Source organism: Thalassophryne amazonica, chromosome 13, assembly GCF_902500255.1.
Source record: "Thalassophryne amazonica chromosome 13, fThaAma1.1, whole genome shotgun sequence".
NCBI classification, from domain to species: domain Eukaryota; kingdom Metazoa; phylum Chordata; class Actinopteri; order Batrachoidiformes; family Batrachoididae; genus Thalassophryne; species Thalassophryne amazonica.
Window position 1 is genome coordinate 26,565,926 of NC_047115.1, and position 19,259 is coordinate 26,585,184.

Here is a 19,259-nt window from a genome sequence, read left to right on the forward strand (position 1 = left end):
GCTTATGTGGAATAAATAAAACATAAAAACCAGCTGGTACCTGTGGAACCACATCGCGCTGCTTATGTGGAATAAATAAAACATAAAAACCAGGTGGTACCTTTGGAACTGCATCATACCACTTATGTGGATTAAATAAAACATAAAAACCAGCTGGTACCTGTGGAGCCGCATCGTGCCGCTTATGTGGATTAAATAAAACATAAAAACCAGCTGGTACCTGTGGAGCCGCATCGTGCCGCTTATGTGGATTAAATAAAACATAAAAACCAGCTGGTACCTGTGGAGCCGCATCGTGCCGCTTATGTGGATTAAATAAAACATAAAAACCAGCTGGTACCTGTGGAGCCGCATCGTGCCGCTTATGTGGAATTAAAAAAAAAAACATAAAAACCAGCTGGTACCTGTGGAGCCGCATCGTGCCGCTTATGTGGAATTTAAAAAAAAACCATAAAAACCAGCTGGTACCTGTGGAGCCGCATCATGCCGCTTATGTGGAATTAAAAAAAAAAAACATAAAAACCAGCTGGTACCTGTGGAGCCGCATCGTGCCGCTTATGTGGAATTTAAAAAAAAAACATAAAAACCAGCTGGTACCTGTGGAGCCGCATCGTGCCGCTTATGTGGAATTTAAAAAAAAAACATAAAAACCAGCTGGTACCTGTGGAGCCGCATCGTGCCGCTTATGTGGAATTTAAAAAAAAAACATAAAAACCAGCTGGTACCTGTGGAGCCGCATCGTGCCGCTTATGTGGAATTAAAAAAAAAACATAAAAACCAGCTGGTACCTGTGGAGCCGCATCGTGCCGCTTATGTGGAATTTAAAAAAAAAAACATAAAAACCAGCTGGTACCTGTGGAGCCGCATCGTGCCGCTTATGTGGAATTTAAAAAAAAAAACATAAAAACCAGCTGGTACCTGTGGAGCCGCATCGTGCCGCTTATGTGGAATTTAAAAAAAAAACAAACATAAAAACCAGCTGGTACCTGTGGAGCCGCATCGTGCCGCTTATGTGGAATTTAAAAAACAAACAAACATAAAAACCAGCTGGTACCTGTGGAGCCGCATCGTGCCGCTTATGTGGAATTTAAAAAAACAAACAAACATAAAAACCAGCTGGTACCTGTGGAGCCGCATCGTGCCGCTTATGTGGAATTTAAAAAAACAAACAAACATAAAAACCAGCTGGTACCTGTGGAGCCGCATCGTGCCGCTTATGTGGAATTAAAAAAAACAAACAAACATAAAAACCAGCTGGTACCTGTGGAGCCGCATCGTGCCGCTTATGTGGAATTTAAAAAACAAACAAACATAAAAACCAGCTGGTACCTGTGGAGCCGCATCGTGCCGCTTATGTGGAATTTAAAAAAAACAAACAAACATAAAAACCAGCTGGTACCTGTGGAGCCGCATCGTGCCGCTTATGTGGAATTTAAAAAACAAACAAACATAAAAACCAGCTGGTACCTGTGGAGCCGCATCGTGCCGCTTATGTGGAATTTAAAAAAAACAAACAAACATAAAAACCAGCTGGTACCTGTGGAGCCGCATCGTGCCGCTTATGTGGAATTTAAAAAAAAAAACAACATAAAAACCAGCTGGTACCTGTGGAGCCGCATCGTGCCGCTTATGTGGAATTTAAAAAAAAAACAAAAAACATAAAAACCAGCTGGTACCTGTGGAGCCGCATCGTGCCGCTTATGTGGAATTTAAAAAAAAAAACAAAAAACATAAAAACCAGCTGGTACCTGTGGAGCCGCATCGTGCCGCTTATGTGGAATTTAAAAAAAAAACAAAAAACATACTACCCACGGGATTCATGCCTGCACTTTAATATTGCCAGCCTGAAATTTTACCACTGAGCTACCGTCACTGGCCTGTAAATGGTGCGAGGGAAATGCCTGAAATCAACAACAACATGGACGTATTTAAAAAAAATAATAATAAAACCATACACCATAAAAAAACCACAGCATTTTATATTATTTCCTTCTTATCAAGCAGGCAATACAAATATGATCCATGGACCCATGGTCAGCTATGTGGTCATCTACATGGTCATGAGAAGCAGTTCACTCTTCTCATGTCCACATCTGTTGGAGCGTGTCCAGCCAGCCTGCGCATGTGTCCTGCCTGACACATGTCTTGTGGACGGCGCACCAGAACTGACACCACGATATATGTTTTTATTTATGTCCACGTGATGACAGCAAACAGACACAGTGGGCAGTTGTTAGTCCATGTCTCTACAAACACAATACGTGTTGTCCAGCGGGAATGTCCAGATCGACAAATTTCCACTGCCGGTTCAGTGGGCGGACACACCTCCTGTCAGTTTAGCGCACACACCAAAGCCACACTTGTGGGGAACTTAGATAAATTTCACTGCCAGCATGACAGTGATTGTCTGCAGTCTGTTGTCGTGCCAAGAGTGCAAATGGCCACACATTTTCTAAGTGCCAAATGAACGGTGTTAGATGTTCGTGCGTGTCAGCTGGAATTTGGCCGACACCTGCCGTGAGCGGGTTTGGTGGGTTCCCACAGTGCACACTCTGTCTTTCAGCCGCTGGTGTGCGCAAATAGTGGTGGCAACAGGTGTACGAAGTGTTCGAGGCAGGTACGATTTTACACGTTTTGCACAGAATACCTGCTTTATGGGCACTTTGTGTGCACTTTGCCCAAGCTTCACACTATGTGTGAAGGGGCCCTGTATGGTGTGTGTGTGTGTGGGGGGGGTGGGGGGGGGGGGGGGGGAATGATATATAGACACACACACACACACACACACAGTGAGGAAAATAAGTATTTGAACACCCTGCGATTTTTCAAGTTCTCTCACTTAGAAATCATGGAGGGGTCTGAAATTTTCATCTTAGGTGCATGTCCACTGTGAGAGACATAATCTAAAAAAAAAAATCTGGAAATCACAATGTATGATTTTTTTTTTTTTTTTTTTTTTTTTTTTTTTATAATTTGTTTGTATGTTACTGCTGCAAATAAGTATTTGAACACCTACCAACCAGCAAGAATTCTGGCTCACACAGACCTGTTAATTTTTCTTTAAGAAGCCCTCTTATTCTGCACTCTTTACCTGTATTAATTGCACCTGTTTGAACTTGTTACCAGTATAAAAGACACCTGTTCACACACTCAATCACACTCCAACCTGTCCACCATAGCCAAGACCAGTGAGCTGTCTAAGGACACCAGGGACAAAACTGTAGACCTGCACAGGGCAGGGATGGACTACAGGACAACAACTGTTATGATTATTTATTAGAAAGTGGATGAAACACAAGATGACTGTCAATCTCCCTCAGTCTGGGATTCCATGCAAGATCTCACTTTGTGGGGTCAGGATGATTCTGAGAAAGCACAGAACTATACAGGAGGACCTGGTCAATGACCTGAAGAGAGCTGGGACCGCAGTCACAAAGATTACATTAGTAACACATGATGCTGTTATGGTTTAAAATCCTGCAGGGCAGCAAGGTCCCCCTGCTCAAGCCAGCACGTGTCCAGACCCGTTTGAAGTTCACCAGTGACCATCTGGTTGATCCAGAGGAGGCATGGGAGAAGGTCATGTGGTCAGATGTGACCAGAGCAGAGCATTTTAGAATCAACTCCACTTACCATGAGAGGATGAGAACAACCCCAAGAAAACCATCCCAACTGTGAAGCATGGGGGCGGAAATATCATACTCTGGGCATGCTCTTCTGCAAAGGGGACAGGATGACTGCACCGTATTGAAGGGAGGATGAATGGAGTCATGTATTGCGAGATTTTGGCAAACAACCTCCTTCCCTCAGTAAGAACATTGAAGATGGGTCATGGCTGGGTCTTCCAGCATGACCATGACCCCAAACACACAGCCAGGGCAACTAAGGAGGGGCTCGGTAAGAAGCATTTCAAGGTCCTGGAGTTGCCGGGCCAGTCTCCAGACCTGAACTCAATAGAAAATCTTTGGCGGGAGCTGAAACTCCAAACCTGAAAGATTTGGAGAAGATCTGTATGGAGGAGTGGACCAAAATCCCTTTTGCAGTGTGTGCAAACCTCGTAAAAAACTACAGGAAACGTTTGACCTCTGTAATTGCAAACAAAGGCTACTGTACCAAATATTAACATTGATTTTCACAGGTGTTCAAATACTTATTTGCAGCAGTAACATACAAATAAATTATTTAAAAAAATCATACATTGTGATTTCCAGATTTTTTTTTTTCTTTAGATTATGTCTCTCACAGTGGACATGCAACTAAGATGAAAATTTTAGATCCCTCCATGATTTCCAAGTGGGAGAACTTGCAAAATTGCAGGGTGTTCAAATACTCATTTTCCTCACTGTGTTTGTGTGTGTATATATATATATATATATATATATATACACACACACTTCTGGCTTATATATATACACACTTCTGGCTTCATGGATAGATAAAGCTGGGTATCATCTGCGTAACAATGAAAATTTAAGCAATGCTGTCTAATAATACTGCCTAAGGGAAACATGTATAAAGTGAATAAAATTGGTCCTAGCACAGAACCTTGTGGAACTCCATAATAACCTTAGTCTGTGAAGAAGATTCCCCATTTACATGAACAAATTGTAATCTATTAGATAAATATGATTCAAACCACCGCAGCGCAGTGCCTTTAATACCTATGGCATGCTCTAATCTCTGTAATAAAATTTTATGGTCAACAGTATCAAAAGCAGCACTGAGGTCTAACAGAACAAGCACAGAGATGAGTCCACTGTCTGAGGCCATAAGAAGACCATGTGTAACCTTCACTAATGCTGTTTCTGTACTATGATGAATTCTAAAACCTGACTGAAACTCTTCAAATAGACCATTCCTCTGCAGATGATCAGTTAGCTGTTTTACAACTACCCTTTCAAGAATTTTTGAGAGAAAAGGAAGGTTGGAGATTGGCCTATAATTAGCTAAGATAGCTGGGTCAAGTGATGGCTTTTTAAGTAATGGTTTAATTACTGCCACCTTAAAAGCCTGTGGTACATAGCCAACTAATAAAGATAGATTGATCATATTTAAGATCGAAGCATTAAATAATGGTAGGGCTTCCTTGAGCAGCCTGGTAGGAATGGGGTCTAATAGACATGTTGATGGTTTGGATGAAGTAACTAATGAAAATAACTCAGACAGAACAATCTGAGAGAAAGAGTCTAACCAAATACCGGCATCACTGAAAGCAGCCAAAGATAACGATACGTCTTTGGGATGGTTATGAGTAATTTTTTCTCATAGTTAAAATTTTATTAGCAAAGAAAGTCATGAAGTCATTACTAGTTAAAGTTAAAGGAATACTCGGCTCAGTAGAGCTCTGACTCTTTGTCAGCCTGGCTACAGTGCTGAAAAGAAACCTGGGGTTGTTCTTATTTTCTTCAATTAGTGATGAGTAGTAAGATGTCCTAGCTTTACGGAGGGCTTTTTTATAGAGCAACAGACTCTTTTTCAAGGCTAAGTGAAGATCTTCTAAATTAGTGAGACGCCATTTCCTCTCCAACTTATGGGTTATCTGCTTTAAGCTGCGAGTTTGTGAGTTATACCACGGAGTCAGGCACTTCTGATTTAAGGCTCTCTTTTTCAGAGGAGCTACAGCATCCAAAGTTGTCTTCAATGAGGATGTAAAACTATTGACGAGATACTCTATCTCACTCACAGAGTTTAGGTAGCTACTCTGCACTGTGTTGGTATGTGACATTAGAGAACATAAAGAAGGAATCATATCCTTAAACCTAGTTACAGCGCTTTCTGAAAGACTTCTAGTGTAATGAAACTTATTCCCCACTGCTGGGTAGTCCATCAGAGTAAATGTAAATGTTATTAAGAAATGATCAGACAGAAGGGAGTTTTCAGGGAATACTGTTAAGTCTTCAGTTTCCATACCATAAGTCAGAACAAGATCTAAGATATGATTAAAGTGGTGGGTGGACTCATTTACATTTTGAGCAAGGCCAATTGAGTCTAATAATAGATTAAATGCAGTGTTGAGGCTGTCATTCTCAGCATCTGTGTGGATGTTAAAATCGCCCACTATAATTATCTTATCTGAGCTAAGCACTAAGTCAGACAAAAGGTCTGAAAATTCACAGAGAAACTCACAGTAACGACCAGGTGGGCGATAGATAATAACAAATAAAACTGTTTTTTGGGACTTCCAATTTGGATGGACAAGACTAAGAGTCAAGCTTTCAAATGAATTAAAGCTCTGTCTGGGTTTTTGATTAATTAATAAGCTGGAGTGGAAGATTGCTGCTAATCCTCCGCCTCGGCCGCTGCTACGAGCGTTCTGGCAGTTAGTGTGACTCGGGGGTGTTGACTCATTTAAACTAACATATTCATCCTGCTGTAACCAGGTTTCTGTAAGGCAGAATAAATCAATATGTTGATCAATTATTATATCATTTACTAACAGGGACTTAGAAGAGAGAGACCAAATGTTTAATAGACCACATTTTACTGTTTTAGTCTGTGGTGTGGTTTTTTCTTTTTGAATTTTTATGCTTAAATAGATTTTTACTGGTTATTGGTGCTCACACCCGCCGAGTGGGGAAAAACGGTTAGAAATGTGAACGGGTTGGAGGTGTACACGGGGCTTCTGTTTAGGGCTATGCTTCCTCCTCACAGTCACCCAGTCGGCCTGCTTTCCCGGCTGCTCGGGATCTGCCGGAAGGGAACTAACGGCGGCTAAGCTACCTTGGTCCGCACCGACTACAGGGGCCTGGCTAGCTGTAGAATTTTCCATGGTGCGGAGCCGAGTCTCCAATTCGCCCAGCCTGGCCTCCAAAGCTACGAATAAGCTACACTTATTACAAGTACCATTACTGCTAAAGGAACAGGAAGTGATACAATACTGCAGTGAGAGCCAACCACCAGTAGAGGCAAGCCATATATATGGCTTGCCTCTGCTGTGTATATATATATATATATATATATATATATATATATCCTGACGCAACTCCACATTACATGGAGAAATGTGGCAGGGGTGGGATTTGAACCCGGAACCAAGCGCATTAACCACTTGGCCACCACCGATATATATATCATGTATCATCATTGTAACAGTGTGCCTAATACAGTCTGAGGTAGGGCTGCAACTAATGTTTATTTTCACAATCAATCTGTCGATTATTTCCCAGATGAAGCAGTTAGTCGCTTGATCCATAAAATTCCATAAAATGATCAAAGATAGTGATAAACGTTTTCTCAAGCCAAAAATAATATCTTCAAATGTCTTGTTTTGTCCACAACCCAAAGAAAATGTGGGTCTGATTTACTAAAAGTTTGTCTGTTAATTTAAAATGTGTACAAACATTGTAGCACTCACAAAAACTGTACACACTGATTTAGTAACAGTGTGCACTGAAGGCTGCATCTTTCAAATGCACCAAATTGTGAGTAGGAGGGAAAAAAATGTGAAAAAATGAATTTACTCCATTTTGGAATAAGGCTGTAACATGACAAAATGTGGAAAAAGTGGCGCGCTGTGAATACTTTCTGGATGCACTGAATATATTGTATACATACAGGGATACACTTCCTTATCTGAAATTTGAGCTCTTACTGTGCTAACAGATCGCACACCCGCCAGTCCAAGTCTTATTGTCATAATGTGTAATCTTGTGTTGAGCTCGTGTGTGTGTGTGCACATACTGATGTAAATCGCTGCTGAGTTTGTGGTAGGTCTAAACGTCGGTCAGGATTGGGAAGCATGCCAGATGAAGGCTAAAAGGATTAGAGGAATATGTCTTAAGATGTTAGGTTTTCTGGTGAGACCTTTGGAAGACCAAATCCATTGTGGTTTTGGCGCCATGTCTCACCTCATTATATGGATGCTCAGTGCACACTGGAAATAACTTGCTTGACTAGGCTAAGTGATGGCTTTCAGAGAAGTGACGGCGAGAAATGAAACCATTCAAATGACCAGCAGATGCAGATGCAGTGGAAAATGTGATTATTTCCATTGATTTTGCAAAATAAAAGTTCTCTGGGAAATAGGCGACACAGCTCTTGCCATTTTTAACAGTTTGCTCTGTAATGTTTCTCTGTGGTATGCATGTTGTAAGTGAAATATTACTTCTGCCTTCAAGTGCATACTTTGACTATCACTTTGATTTTTGCCATTGTTATAAAAAGCTGGTAAATTTTAATATTATAATTATTGTTGTTGTTGTTATAGTTAATTAAATCAAGTTTGTTTTTGTCTGTTTCTGTGTGTTAGATTGTTAATTAAGTGGTAAAGGTTTTGCTTAAATTTACCAAAATTTACAATTTGATTTGAATCCATTAAAGTTCTTTCTGCTTCTCCTTTTTTTTCCCCCTCTGAGTTACCACAGTGGATCCAATATGGATCTGCATCTGGATTTGGCACAAGTTTATGCCAGATCCCCTACCTGATGCAGCTCCACATTACATGGAGAATGGGTGCAGGTGGTCTTGTTCTGTGAACTTCCTTTTTAAAAGCAAGTACATTAAACACATGGCCACCACACTGCCTCTACAAATGTTGAATTAGAATGTCTGTATATTTTCTATAGTTAAAATGGCTTTCAAGTGCTATCTACAGGAATGTACTGAAGACAACAATGGGTTGTCTTTAACACTTCGAGTTTTTTTTTTCCTTCCATGTATACTGGTTCTGTGATAATCATTAACCATCCACTGGCAGTATGGATGGACTGATTTCACATGTATAAACTCTGATGTTGTTCCCTTATAAAATCCATGACTTTGATGTTATTGCTCATTACCCTCATGCTGCAAATTATACAAAGAAAAAGAAACAAAGCTGTTAGAAGGATTACTGCAGTGAGACCTCAACAGGCAGATGCATGTTATTTTAATATGCAGTTTCACGTCTTACCAGTTTCACATCTTACTATTGTTATCAGGTTACTAGAACTGTGGAGCATTGACTAGGTGGACAGGACCACACTATTGTCTTGTACCACATTTAAGATAATTTCCAGACTGGCAGCGTAACAGTCGACTGCCAGCTTGAGGTCACATCATCAACATACAATGGACAATATTTTTTTATTTATTTTCAGAAGAATCAAGGTTTAGTGTCAGTTATCCCAGTCTTCTGGCACATGGAGAGGGATTGTTTTGAATAATGAAGTGGTGTCTGGGGTGTCATTTGTGCATTTCAAATCACAGGTTATTTTTGTCTTAAGGAAGTTTGAAAATACATTACATGAGTGAAATCTTGCAGCCACTTCTTCTCCCTCTGTTGGCTCAACATGCTGGTAACAGCAAACTGGTGTCTGCCCATGTCGGTGCTAGGCCACACACAACCAAACTGACTCAGAATCTCCTTCAAAAGAACATGAAGCTGCTACAGAGGCCTTCAAGATCACACAACATGAACCCCACAGCAAATCTGTGTAATGAACTTGGTTGATGTGTGTAGCCGCTACCAAATCCAGCATGCATTCTTGACATTGGTAAAGCCTTCCAACAGTGTGTTGTAATAACCAAAGCCCTCTTCTATCTTTTGTGTTTGTGTCTTAGCACTTGCAAGATATTTACTGGGTTTTTTGTTTGTTTTTGTTGTTCTTGTTGTTTTACCTATAAAATTGTTTCCAAGCTTCTAAAAACTGTTCAACCTGCATTTTTCTGGTTATTGCATTGTCATTAATTAATTTGCAAAGTATCCATTTTGTTAGTGTTATTTTTGCAATGCCAGTCAGTGTATATTTGTTGATTACATTGTCATCTTTGTTTCTGAAGAGAGGTACAGGTCTTCTTTTGGAACACTTGGCCGGTAGCCTGGCAAGTACCATTTCGGTCACCACTCACCTGGACATTGCGCCACAACATCACCTCTTCATGAAGGGCCGCAATGGCAGCAACATCAAGCACATCACCCAGAGGACGGGAGCCCAAATCCACTTCCCTGACCCTAACAGCCCCCAGAAGAAATCCACAGTCTACATTCAGGGCACTATTGAGTCAGTCTGCCTGGCACGCCAGTATCTCATGGTATGTTTGATTTCTTTACTGGATTTGTAAGGAGATATATATATATATATATATATAATATATGTGTGTGTGTGTATATATACGAGGTCTATTAGAAAAGTATCCGACCTTATTATTTTTTCAAAAACCATATGGATTTGAATCACGTGTGATTACATCAGACATGCTTGAACCCTCGTGGGCATACGAGAGTTTTTTCACGCCTGTCGGTTACGTCATTCACCTGTGGGCAGTCTTTGAGTGAGGAGTGGCCCACCCTCTCATCGATTTTTTTCATTGTTTAGGAATGGCTCAGAGACTGCTGCTTTGTTTGATCAAAATTTTTTCAAAACTGTAAGGCACAACTGAGTGGACACCATTCGATAAATTCAGCTGGTTTTCGGTAAAAATTTTAACGGCTGATGAGAGATTTTGGTCTGGTAGTGTCGCTTTAAGGACGGCCCACGGCACCTGACGGCGATCTGCGCTTCGAGGCGGCAGCGTCTCGCCGTTTCAAGTTGAAAACTTCCACATTTCAGGCTCTGTTGACGCAGTAAGTCGTCAGAGAACAGAGAACTTTCAGAAGAAGTCGGCATGAGGAGTTTATTCGGACATTCCATTGTTAACGGTCATTTTGTAATGAAAGAACGTGCGGGCAGAGTCGCATGTCGGGCTGGACCCGACCGCGGGGGGTCGCGGCAGGAAAAACACCTCCGTTGGAAATCTTAACGGGCAAGTTGGAACATGCCCAAGCTGTTAAACAATTTCTCAGTTACTCACTTGTTGAAAGCCATTAAAAGCCGCCTGAATTCTACAAATGGTTTTCAACACGGAGGTGTTTTTCCTGTCGCGGCGCACACAGATTTTCCGAGTCGTCACGGAAACGACTCGGCGAATTTGCGCGTACGTCTTTCATTAAAAAAATGTCCTTAAACAGTGGAATGTCCGCATAAATTCCTCATGCCGGCCTCTTCTGAATCTTCTCTGTTCTCTCACGATGTCCTGGGTGAATTAAGCCTTAAATTAGGATGTTTTCAGGTCGAAACAGGCCTACGACGGCGCCTGGAAGCGCTGCATGACGTCCCGCTGCGTGGGAAGTCCTTACAGCAACAGAAACACCCCATAATCTCTCATCAGCCCTTAAACTTTTCACCAAAAACCAGCTTAATTTCTCGAATAGTGTCCACTCGGATATTCCTCACAGGTCCAGAAAAAATTTTGATAAAGCAACGCGCGCTGTCTCGAGCAGCGTGTGAAACAAAGGAATTCAGCCGAGAGGGCGGGACCACATCTCACTCAAGTTTTTCGAACGGTGTCCACCTGGAGGTCTCTCACAGTTTCTGGAAAAAAATTGATGCAGCAAAGCTCCAAATCGTTCAGACATTTATTCGCAATAAAAAATAGACGAGAGGGGTGGACCACACCTCACTTCAAGCCTGCTCACAGGCGAAGGACGCAACCGACAGGCATGAAAAAACTCACGCATGCGCATGAGGGTTCAAGCTTGTCTGACGCAATCACACGTGATTCAAATTCATATGGTTTTTTTTTTAAAATAATAAGGTCGGATACTTTTCTAACAGACCTCATGTATATATATCTACAGAGTCCCAGTTCGATACTTGCACATTAAAAATCAATCAATTGGGCATGCTTGACAAGTTAAGAGCTCTGCCATGTATTAAAGGGGAAAAGTAAGAATCACCTTGTCATATTGTTTCTCTGTTCCACTTAGCACACTCGACGTAATACTGATTTGTTTTAGTTGTTTAAAAATATATTCACTGGCAGTAGTATTGTTATTAGTAGTAGTTGTTGTTGTAGTATGTGCCAAATGTCTTCAAAATTAGTTATTTTATGCTCTTAAACTTGTTTACGTGTTTATGTGTAAAGCGCTATAGTAACAGGTTTCCATCATGTGCCATTTAAGAGAAACACACACGGTGCATATTTGAAGGATGGTTTTCACCTCGGCGCCTCTTCTTATTTTTGCATCAGCACTGCACCCTGAAACAGGTAATGCACTGCTGATGATGGGTGTGATTAAAATGGAGGTGTGTTACATATTTAAGGTGAATAGTGTACTTTTAGAACATTTGTCCTCTGTGCTGAATGCAGGCACTGAGCTGCGTGTGCCTGCTCACTCCGACACCATACATATGAGACAAGGTGAGGGGGAAACGTGCATGGATTTAGAGAATCTGGTTTTGTTTTTCCAAAATCGGCCATTCAGAAACACACTTCACCACCCCACATACATCACTGAATTATGTTGATTTTTGACCAGAATTTGTTCTAAAGGCAGCTGAAAATGAACTTTTCACATTGGGCAAGGCATGGAGCACTAGTCTGAGAGCACCATTCACTCCCCAGTGTCAACGAACAAGCGTTACTGTCAAGCCCTGATCTGTAAAAAGAAAATTAATCTAAACTGCTTAACTTTTTTGTGGTTGATCTCTGGCTTCAAATCCACGCTTTAAGAATTACTCATTAGAATCACTTTATATTCCTTACATATACAGATTCCACATAGCATGTGGAAGCTATAAAACTGTAAAGGATGTCCCTGTTTGACTAACATCATCACGGTATGTGTGAATAAATTGTGGGTATTTGAGAAGGCAACTATGATTGTGTTTGAGAGGTTTGAATGGCCTTGGGAAAGATTTACTTGGCTGTGCTCCTGCTGAAGTGCTTTATCAATTTAATAACAATCTTGAGACTTTTCAAGGTTAGTTTGTATGGTTTATAGCTACCAACTACCTGTACTTAATGTGGACTTGTATATTTGCATTCACTTGATTAGAATATACCTAGTTTTTATAGAGATCATTATAAATTGGTGTGGATTTGAGGTGCATGTAGAATTCCTAGAACTGGAATTTCCCCTTTGTCAGCAACTCAGAGTTCAGCACGTTAGCGTTATTGTCCTGGACCAGTGGCATGCTTCGCATTTAAATTAATCTTGAATCAAAATGTTCTGTGGTAATTCTTGTCTTGTTGCCTGTGACCATGGAGGCTACTCTTATCTAAATTACTTACAAATACAATCAAATGTCATTTCAGCTATGTGTAAAAGTGATGGCTTTTTAATTGCGTTTGGCAAAATGCTGCTGCTGTGCTGGTTCATATAAGACAACTCTGCAATAAAAGACTGGCTTTCTGTTTGGAGATCCGCAGTGTACGGTACTAATTCTGCCAGAGCTGCCTTCTTTTTGTCTGCGGTCTCCCTTTTGGCCCCAAAGACATTTAGCAAATGCCAAAGTTGTTTCAGTGACTAAAGATGACTTTCTCTTGGTCTGGAAACGGTACAGAGGAAAGAGCCCCTCACTCTGAAGAGTTGGAGAACTTGCTTTTTCTATATAGATTTTTGAGAGAGGAGTGGTGGGGAGGGCAGCACGGTGGCTTACTGAATAGTGCTGTTGCCTCACAGCAAGAAGGTCATGGGATCGATTCCCACCTGTGTCCTTTCTGTGTGGAGTTTGTATGTTCTCCCCGTGTTTGCATGGATTTCCTCTGGGTGCTCCAGCTTCCTCCCACATCCAGAGACATGCAGGTTAGGTGAATTGATAGGCTCCAGCCCCCCTGACTCTTAGTTGGAGTAAGCAGTTGAAGATGAGGGAGTGACTAAGTTGGAGGAGAACGCAAACGGATGAAAGTAAGGGATGGGACAGGAGGGGATAAGAAAAAAGAAGGAAAGTACATCTAAAACTCAGAATGAGACTGAATGTACAGGATGGGAATTCTGCCTACATCCAAATAATGTGGAATTTGCCTTCTTTTACCCGGACTGCAGATTATAGCTTCAGTCTCGGTCTTTGTCAGGCTCAGGCCGCGTCTATACTCTGTTGCTAATTACATCCATTCACAATAGGAAAGCTGCCCGGCATTCAGTCCAAAGTATAGATGTCTGTGGTGCTTGTGGTGGTGATCATGCGAAACAGATTCTCTTGAAAGACTTTCTCAAGCTTATTGTGAGACAGCCATCCAATTCAGAATATTGTATTTAATGGTATGGATCATTTGAATTTGAGTGCCTCAAGAGGAAATCACAACTGATGTCAGTACTAGTACAAAATGTAGTTTAGAGAGGGTCATAGTGTGAAAAATTGCAAAAGGTGTTGAAACAGTTTCATTCCACTGTCTCTGTAACCTACTACCCCTGGTTCTCAAGACATCTTGATAAAGACTTTGTGTTTCATGGTATAACTTGATACATGAGGTCACTTATGAGAAGTAACATTGTCAACACCGGGGCCACCAACCATGTTCATGGACAGTTGTTCAATTTCAATTTATTTTCATTTATATAGCGCCAAATCACAACAGAGTTGCCTCAAGACGCTTCACACAAGTAAGGTCTAACCTTACTAACCCCCAGAGCAGCAGTGGTAAGGAAAAACTCCCTCTGAGGAAAAAACCTCAAGCAGACCAGACTCAAAGGGGTGACCCTCTGCTTTGGCCATGCTACAAACATAAATTACAGAACAATTCACAGAAAGAATTTACAAAACAAATATACAGGAAATGCTGTTGGTGCACAGGACAGGAAGGTTTCCAGTACAAATACAATTCCCATCTCTGGATGGAGCTGCACCTTAAATAGAGAGAAAAAAAAGAACCAGGCATCAGAAAGACAAGAAATACAGTATAATTTGTCAGCATTAAACAACATGAAAAAAGCAAGAAATACTAAGGTGATCGCTGGTCCCTAGCCCTAAGCTTCACTAAAAGACACAGTATTTAGGTAAAGTTGAGGCTGCGGCCCACTCAGTTTCCTTATAAAATTAATTAAGAGTAAAAAGCGTAAAACAAAACTGTGCCGGTATGCTAACCATACGAAAGGGAAAATACGTGCGTCTTAAGTCTGGACTTGAAAGTCTGGACAGAACCTGCTGTCCATGTTTTCCAACTCTTCCTCCTCCACCCACTGCTTATTAACTAATTCAGGTGTCCTCAGCCAGTCAGGAGCTAGGAAATGCCAGACTTGATGGAACAGGTGTGGTTATGGATGTTGTTTTGTTATTGGGAGTATGGCCATGGTCACCCCTCTGAGTCTGGTCTACTTGAGGTTTTTTCCTACAATCAAAAATGCCTGAGTTTTTCCTCACAACTGTTGCCAGTGTAGCACGGTGGCTTAGTGGTTAGCACTGTTGCATCACAGTGAGAAGGTCATGGGTTCAGTTCCCACCTGTGGCCTTTCTGTGTGGAGTTTGCATGTTCTCCCCGTGTTTGCGTGGGTTTCCTCCGGGTGCTCCGGTTTCCTCCCACATCCAAAGGCATGTGGGTTAAATTGTCCGTATGTGTGCGAGTGGGTGTCAGTGTGTTTGTTTGTGGCCCTGTGACAGACTGGCGTCCTGTCCTGGGTGAACCCCGCCTTGCGCTCTATGACTGCAAAAACAAGCAACACCTCCTTTTCATTTAAAGTAACCGGCACAAAAACTGGTCCTTCCTTCACTTGTAAGTGGATGCTTTTAAGGATGTATCACTTCAAGTATGTCAGGAGTGTTTTTGCCACAAGCTTTAATGTCTGAGTAGTAGCTTGAAGAAAAAGTGTATGACATGACCTTTTGAAGTGTCCAAAATATATGCTTCAGTACACTTGGAAATGTCCTAAATGTTACTCACCAGCTGACCTAAGTTTTTTTGCTAATAGTCCTTCATTTGACGTGTGCTCTACAGGGCTGCCTGCCTCTGGTATTGATGTTTGACATTAAAGAGGACATTGAGGTGGAGCCACAGTGTACCACAGCGCTAATGGAACAGCTGGATGTCTTCATCAGTATCAAGCCCAAGCCAAAACAGCCCAGCAAGGTATGACAGCAGATCTTACACCCACAGCATGGAAGGTTTTCAGAGATTTTTTTTTTTTACCTTAATATGCTTCTAATATAAGAGCATTTCTTATATATGGTTCTTACATTCGTTTTTTGGGTTTGCATGGCTGTTTAATTCATTCATTTTCTGTCTAAAACCTGTAAAGCCTGTCTCAAACTGAGGAGGCATTCTTGTGCAGATTGTATGCATATATAAGCCCATTTCCAGCACAGGAACTCGTGGACCATTTGCTGAGTCAAACACCGTTTTTTTCCACTGCAAGGACTACCCCTGGAAGGGAATTTATAGAGGCCTTTATGAGATGTGAGATAAGTGCCTTCTCTCGGATAGGTACTTCGGAGTTGCCCTCAAAAGACGATAGGTGGGGCTCAGTGCTGATCAGCCATTAAATCGTGGTTTTGAGTCTTTGAAGGAATGAGAAAATCTATGTTGCAACCAAAGCTGCTGCAGAATTATTGCATCACTGCATAAAAATAGAAGATTAGATATAAATTTAATTTCAAGGGCTGCAGCTGAAGCTGTATGCTTGTGTAGGTGATGCTGCAGCGAGGAGTGTTTGGATGATGTCACTCTGTCTCGCTCACATGTTCAGCTTAGGGTGCATTGTTTGTGGCCTTTGTGTCTCAGTCCTCATTGGGCAAAAACAACAGTAATAACTGAAATTTTGAAGTGAAATATCACATTTTTATTTGCATTCGACTCTTGCATACTGCATAAGAAGTTGCATACTGAGAGGTTAATTTAGCTACGATGTTGCTTGAAGCCTCCACTTCATTCTTTCTGTCTGTATTTTCTTGTTTCTTTGTATGCCTTCATGTCCACAGCATTTGAATTGTGAAATTTGCTGTGGATGCTTCATGTCGCCACAGTGGATTATAGAGATAATTTCATGCTCTTGGTGTTGGAAACAGATCTAGGAAGCATGCACATTGATGGATTGTATGCAGATAATTTAAATAGATGCCCCACAAATCCACACGAGACTGCAGGGAACTAAATCTTATGATGGAAGAGTCAGTGTGACAAGCTGAGACGATGGTTGATTGCAACCCGATCCACACATACATGGTCTCTGTCAAACATCTCACCAGTGTCAGAAAGTTTCCCCCTTAATTTTGTTATGTGGCTACTACAATGACACATTCCTGTCCAGGAATATTTAGAATGTCTGGGACAAATATGTGTTCTGCGCGTAGTGTGACATGGCATGTGTGCTATATAAATCATAGCATTGCCCAGTAAATCATTCATTATGACAATCACTTCAACTTGCACAGAAAATGTGTCATTTGCAAGAAAATGTGCAAAGCTGGCAATCTCAATGATCTTGTTTTTTCACTGTGCAGAATAGCATCTAATGATCTCATAAGATGGTCAAAATAGCAATCATTGACATGGTCAGTTTCTGTTTGACAGGTATGATGTGCAAAAATTAAGATTAGAACCAGTCAGTTGAACTTGTGAAAAGCAGCACATCATAACTTTTCATGATGTTAAAACATATGTACTCTGACTTGTTTATTCCATTGCAGTGTTGGGGGGAAAATACTGACTGGAAAAGCAATAATCTGATGTTCTATTGAATGAAAATTAATATCCCTCATGTATGAAGCTCTGAGACTAAAATAAATTGCTTAATACACCCCCACATACACACCGTAATTTTGGGGAGTGGGGTGGGTTGGGGGGCATTAGGAATCATACCATACTTGGAGGGCTATTGGCAAATAGACTTCAGCTAAGGGATCACTGTCTTGAGTTTGCTTCTGCACACGAAGCTAAAAGTTATCTTTGATAGCAGTTAATCCAGAAACAAAAAAGTAATCTGTGTTAATGCAAACTGATAAAACAAGTAGCTGAAGCTGAACTGATTTTATTATATGAATTTAGCTTTGGCTTGGTTGGCTTGTGTTTTGAAACAAGGTTCGGTCAGATCGGCACACAGAAATGATCACACAGACTGCACTTTGCTAGAACAAACAGGCGTATATTTATTCCCCACAAAAGCAGTTACATCAAGCACAAGTGGTTGCAGCGCATGAAACATCTCTTTCTCTCTTACCGTGACGCCTTTAAGGTGGAGAGCCAACACCTTCGGCAGAGTGCGCTTGTCAACCGGCTGGGCGTTCGTACGAAACCCACAGCAGACTCTATCGGAGCATGGCTCTGCCTCCTCTTTTCTAGTGTGTGCGCAAAGGGAGGGTGAGTGGCCATTTCAAACTCCCTGGCGCACATAATTTCTTTAATCAACAGGCATCAAAAAGGTATTTCCTCTTGCAAAAACATCTCTTCAGCGCAGTCGTCAATAGCAACACAATAGCAACAAAAACAAAGTTGTGAATAATAACAAGTACCTCCAGCTCTTCACTCCCAGTTCAGACTGACCCCAGCATGCTAAAACAAAGTTGAATAACAAGTACATTCTCAGGGTTACTTTAAGACAGGTGCAAAACAGCACAATAACATTTTTATTATACAGCTTGGCGTGGTATACATTAAATAAGGTTTTCATTGTTGCATTTAAATGGCCACAAACTCTGTAATCTGGATCAAACTTTGTCAATCAATAAAGGATACCATCCTACATATTTCAAATATGAAAGAGATTTGATCTTTTTTGACACAGTTATGAATTTTTGAAAATTTGCTCAATGTTAAAGGATAGGGATTTTTCCAGTTTTCCAAGATTTTTCATGACTTTGACCTATGACCTTGAAAATTGAATCAGTTCTTGCCTATCAGGATATCAACCCTCTTTAAAAATGTCATAATGATATATGAAAAATTTGTGGGTTACAAGCTGCTCACAAACAAACAGAGGTGAAAACGTAACCTCCGCCCAACTTCATTGGCGGAGGTAATGGGGCACCGCAGTCTCGTGTGTGGGTGGCTGATAAAGGGGTTAAATGAAAGAGCCTATGGTGCAAAACATATACTTCCAGGGACAGCCTCATTATTGGCCACTCACTCATCTGTCCCCATCAGAAACAGGGCACTGTCTCTGAGTTTTTGGGCAAATTTTGCACACCAAACAAAGTGAAAATGCAGTGGAAAGTGGACATGGACATAACCTACTATCCCTGGTTCTCAAGATCAGGCACCTAAGTGGCTCTACTGTACTCTATTCTACTTGCCTTTTTTAGATATTTAGATATACCTTAGTATACACGAGTAGAGTTCTACCTTAAAATTGGAATGTATTATAGAAGACATACCTTACTGAATTTTCATGTGTTACGGTTTGTTTATGACCCGGAGCTCAACCCTGTCGAGGCAGTTGTGTGAGCATTGAGAGATCGCAGCTACTCTGCCCACCTTCAGCTCCTCATTATTCATATTAAATCTCACTAAAACTTACCAACACAACATCTCCCAGTTGCCTCAACTTACATTCTCCACTGGGAACCAACAAAAAACTGCACTTTTCGCAA

The 19,259-nt window shown here is 41.2% G+C and overlaps 1 protein-coding gene across 1 annotated transcript in view; it reads left to right on the top strand.

Annotated features, from left to right (window-relative positions):
• The window catches only part of LOC117523113 (protein bicaudal C homolog 1-B-like), a 205,541-nt gene that overhangs the window by 159,715 nt on the left and 26,567 nt on the right, over window positions 1-19,259 (top strand). Inside the window, exons 8-9 of the mRNA XM_034184536.1 lie at window positions 9,760-10,011; window positions 15,673-15,804. Of these exons, the coding sequence (XP_034040427.1) occupies window positions 9,760-10,011; window positions 15,673-15,804 (384 nt within the window). The remainder of the gene's footprint in view (window positions 1-9,759; window positions 10,012-15,672; window positions 15,805-19,259) is intronic.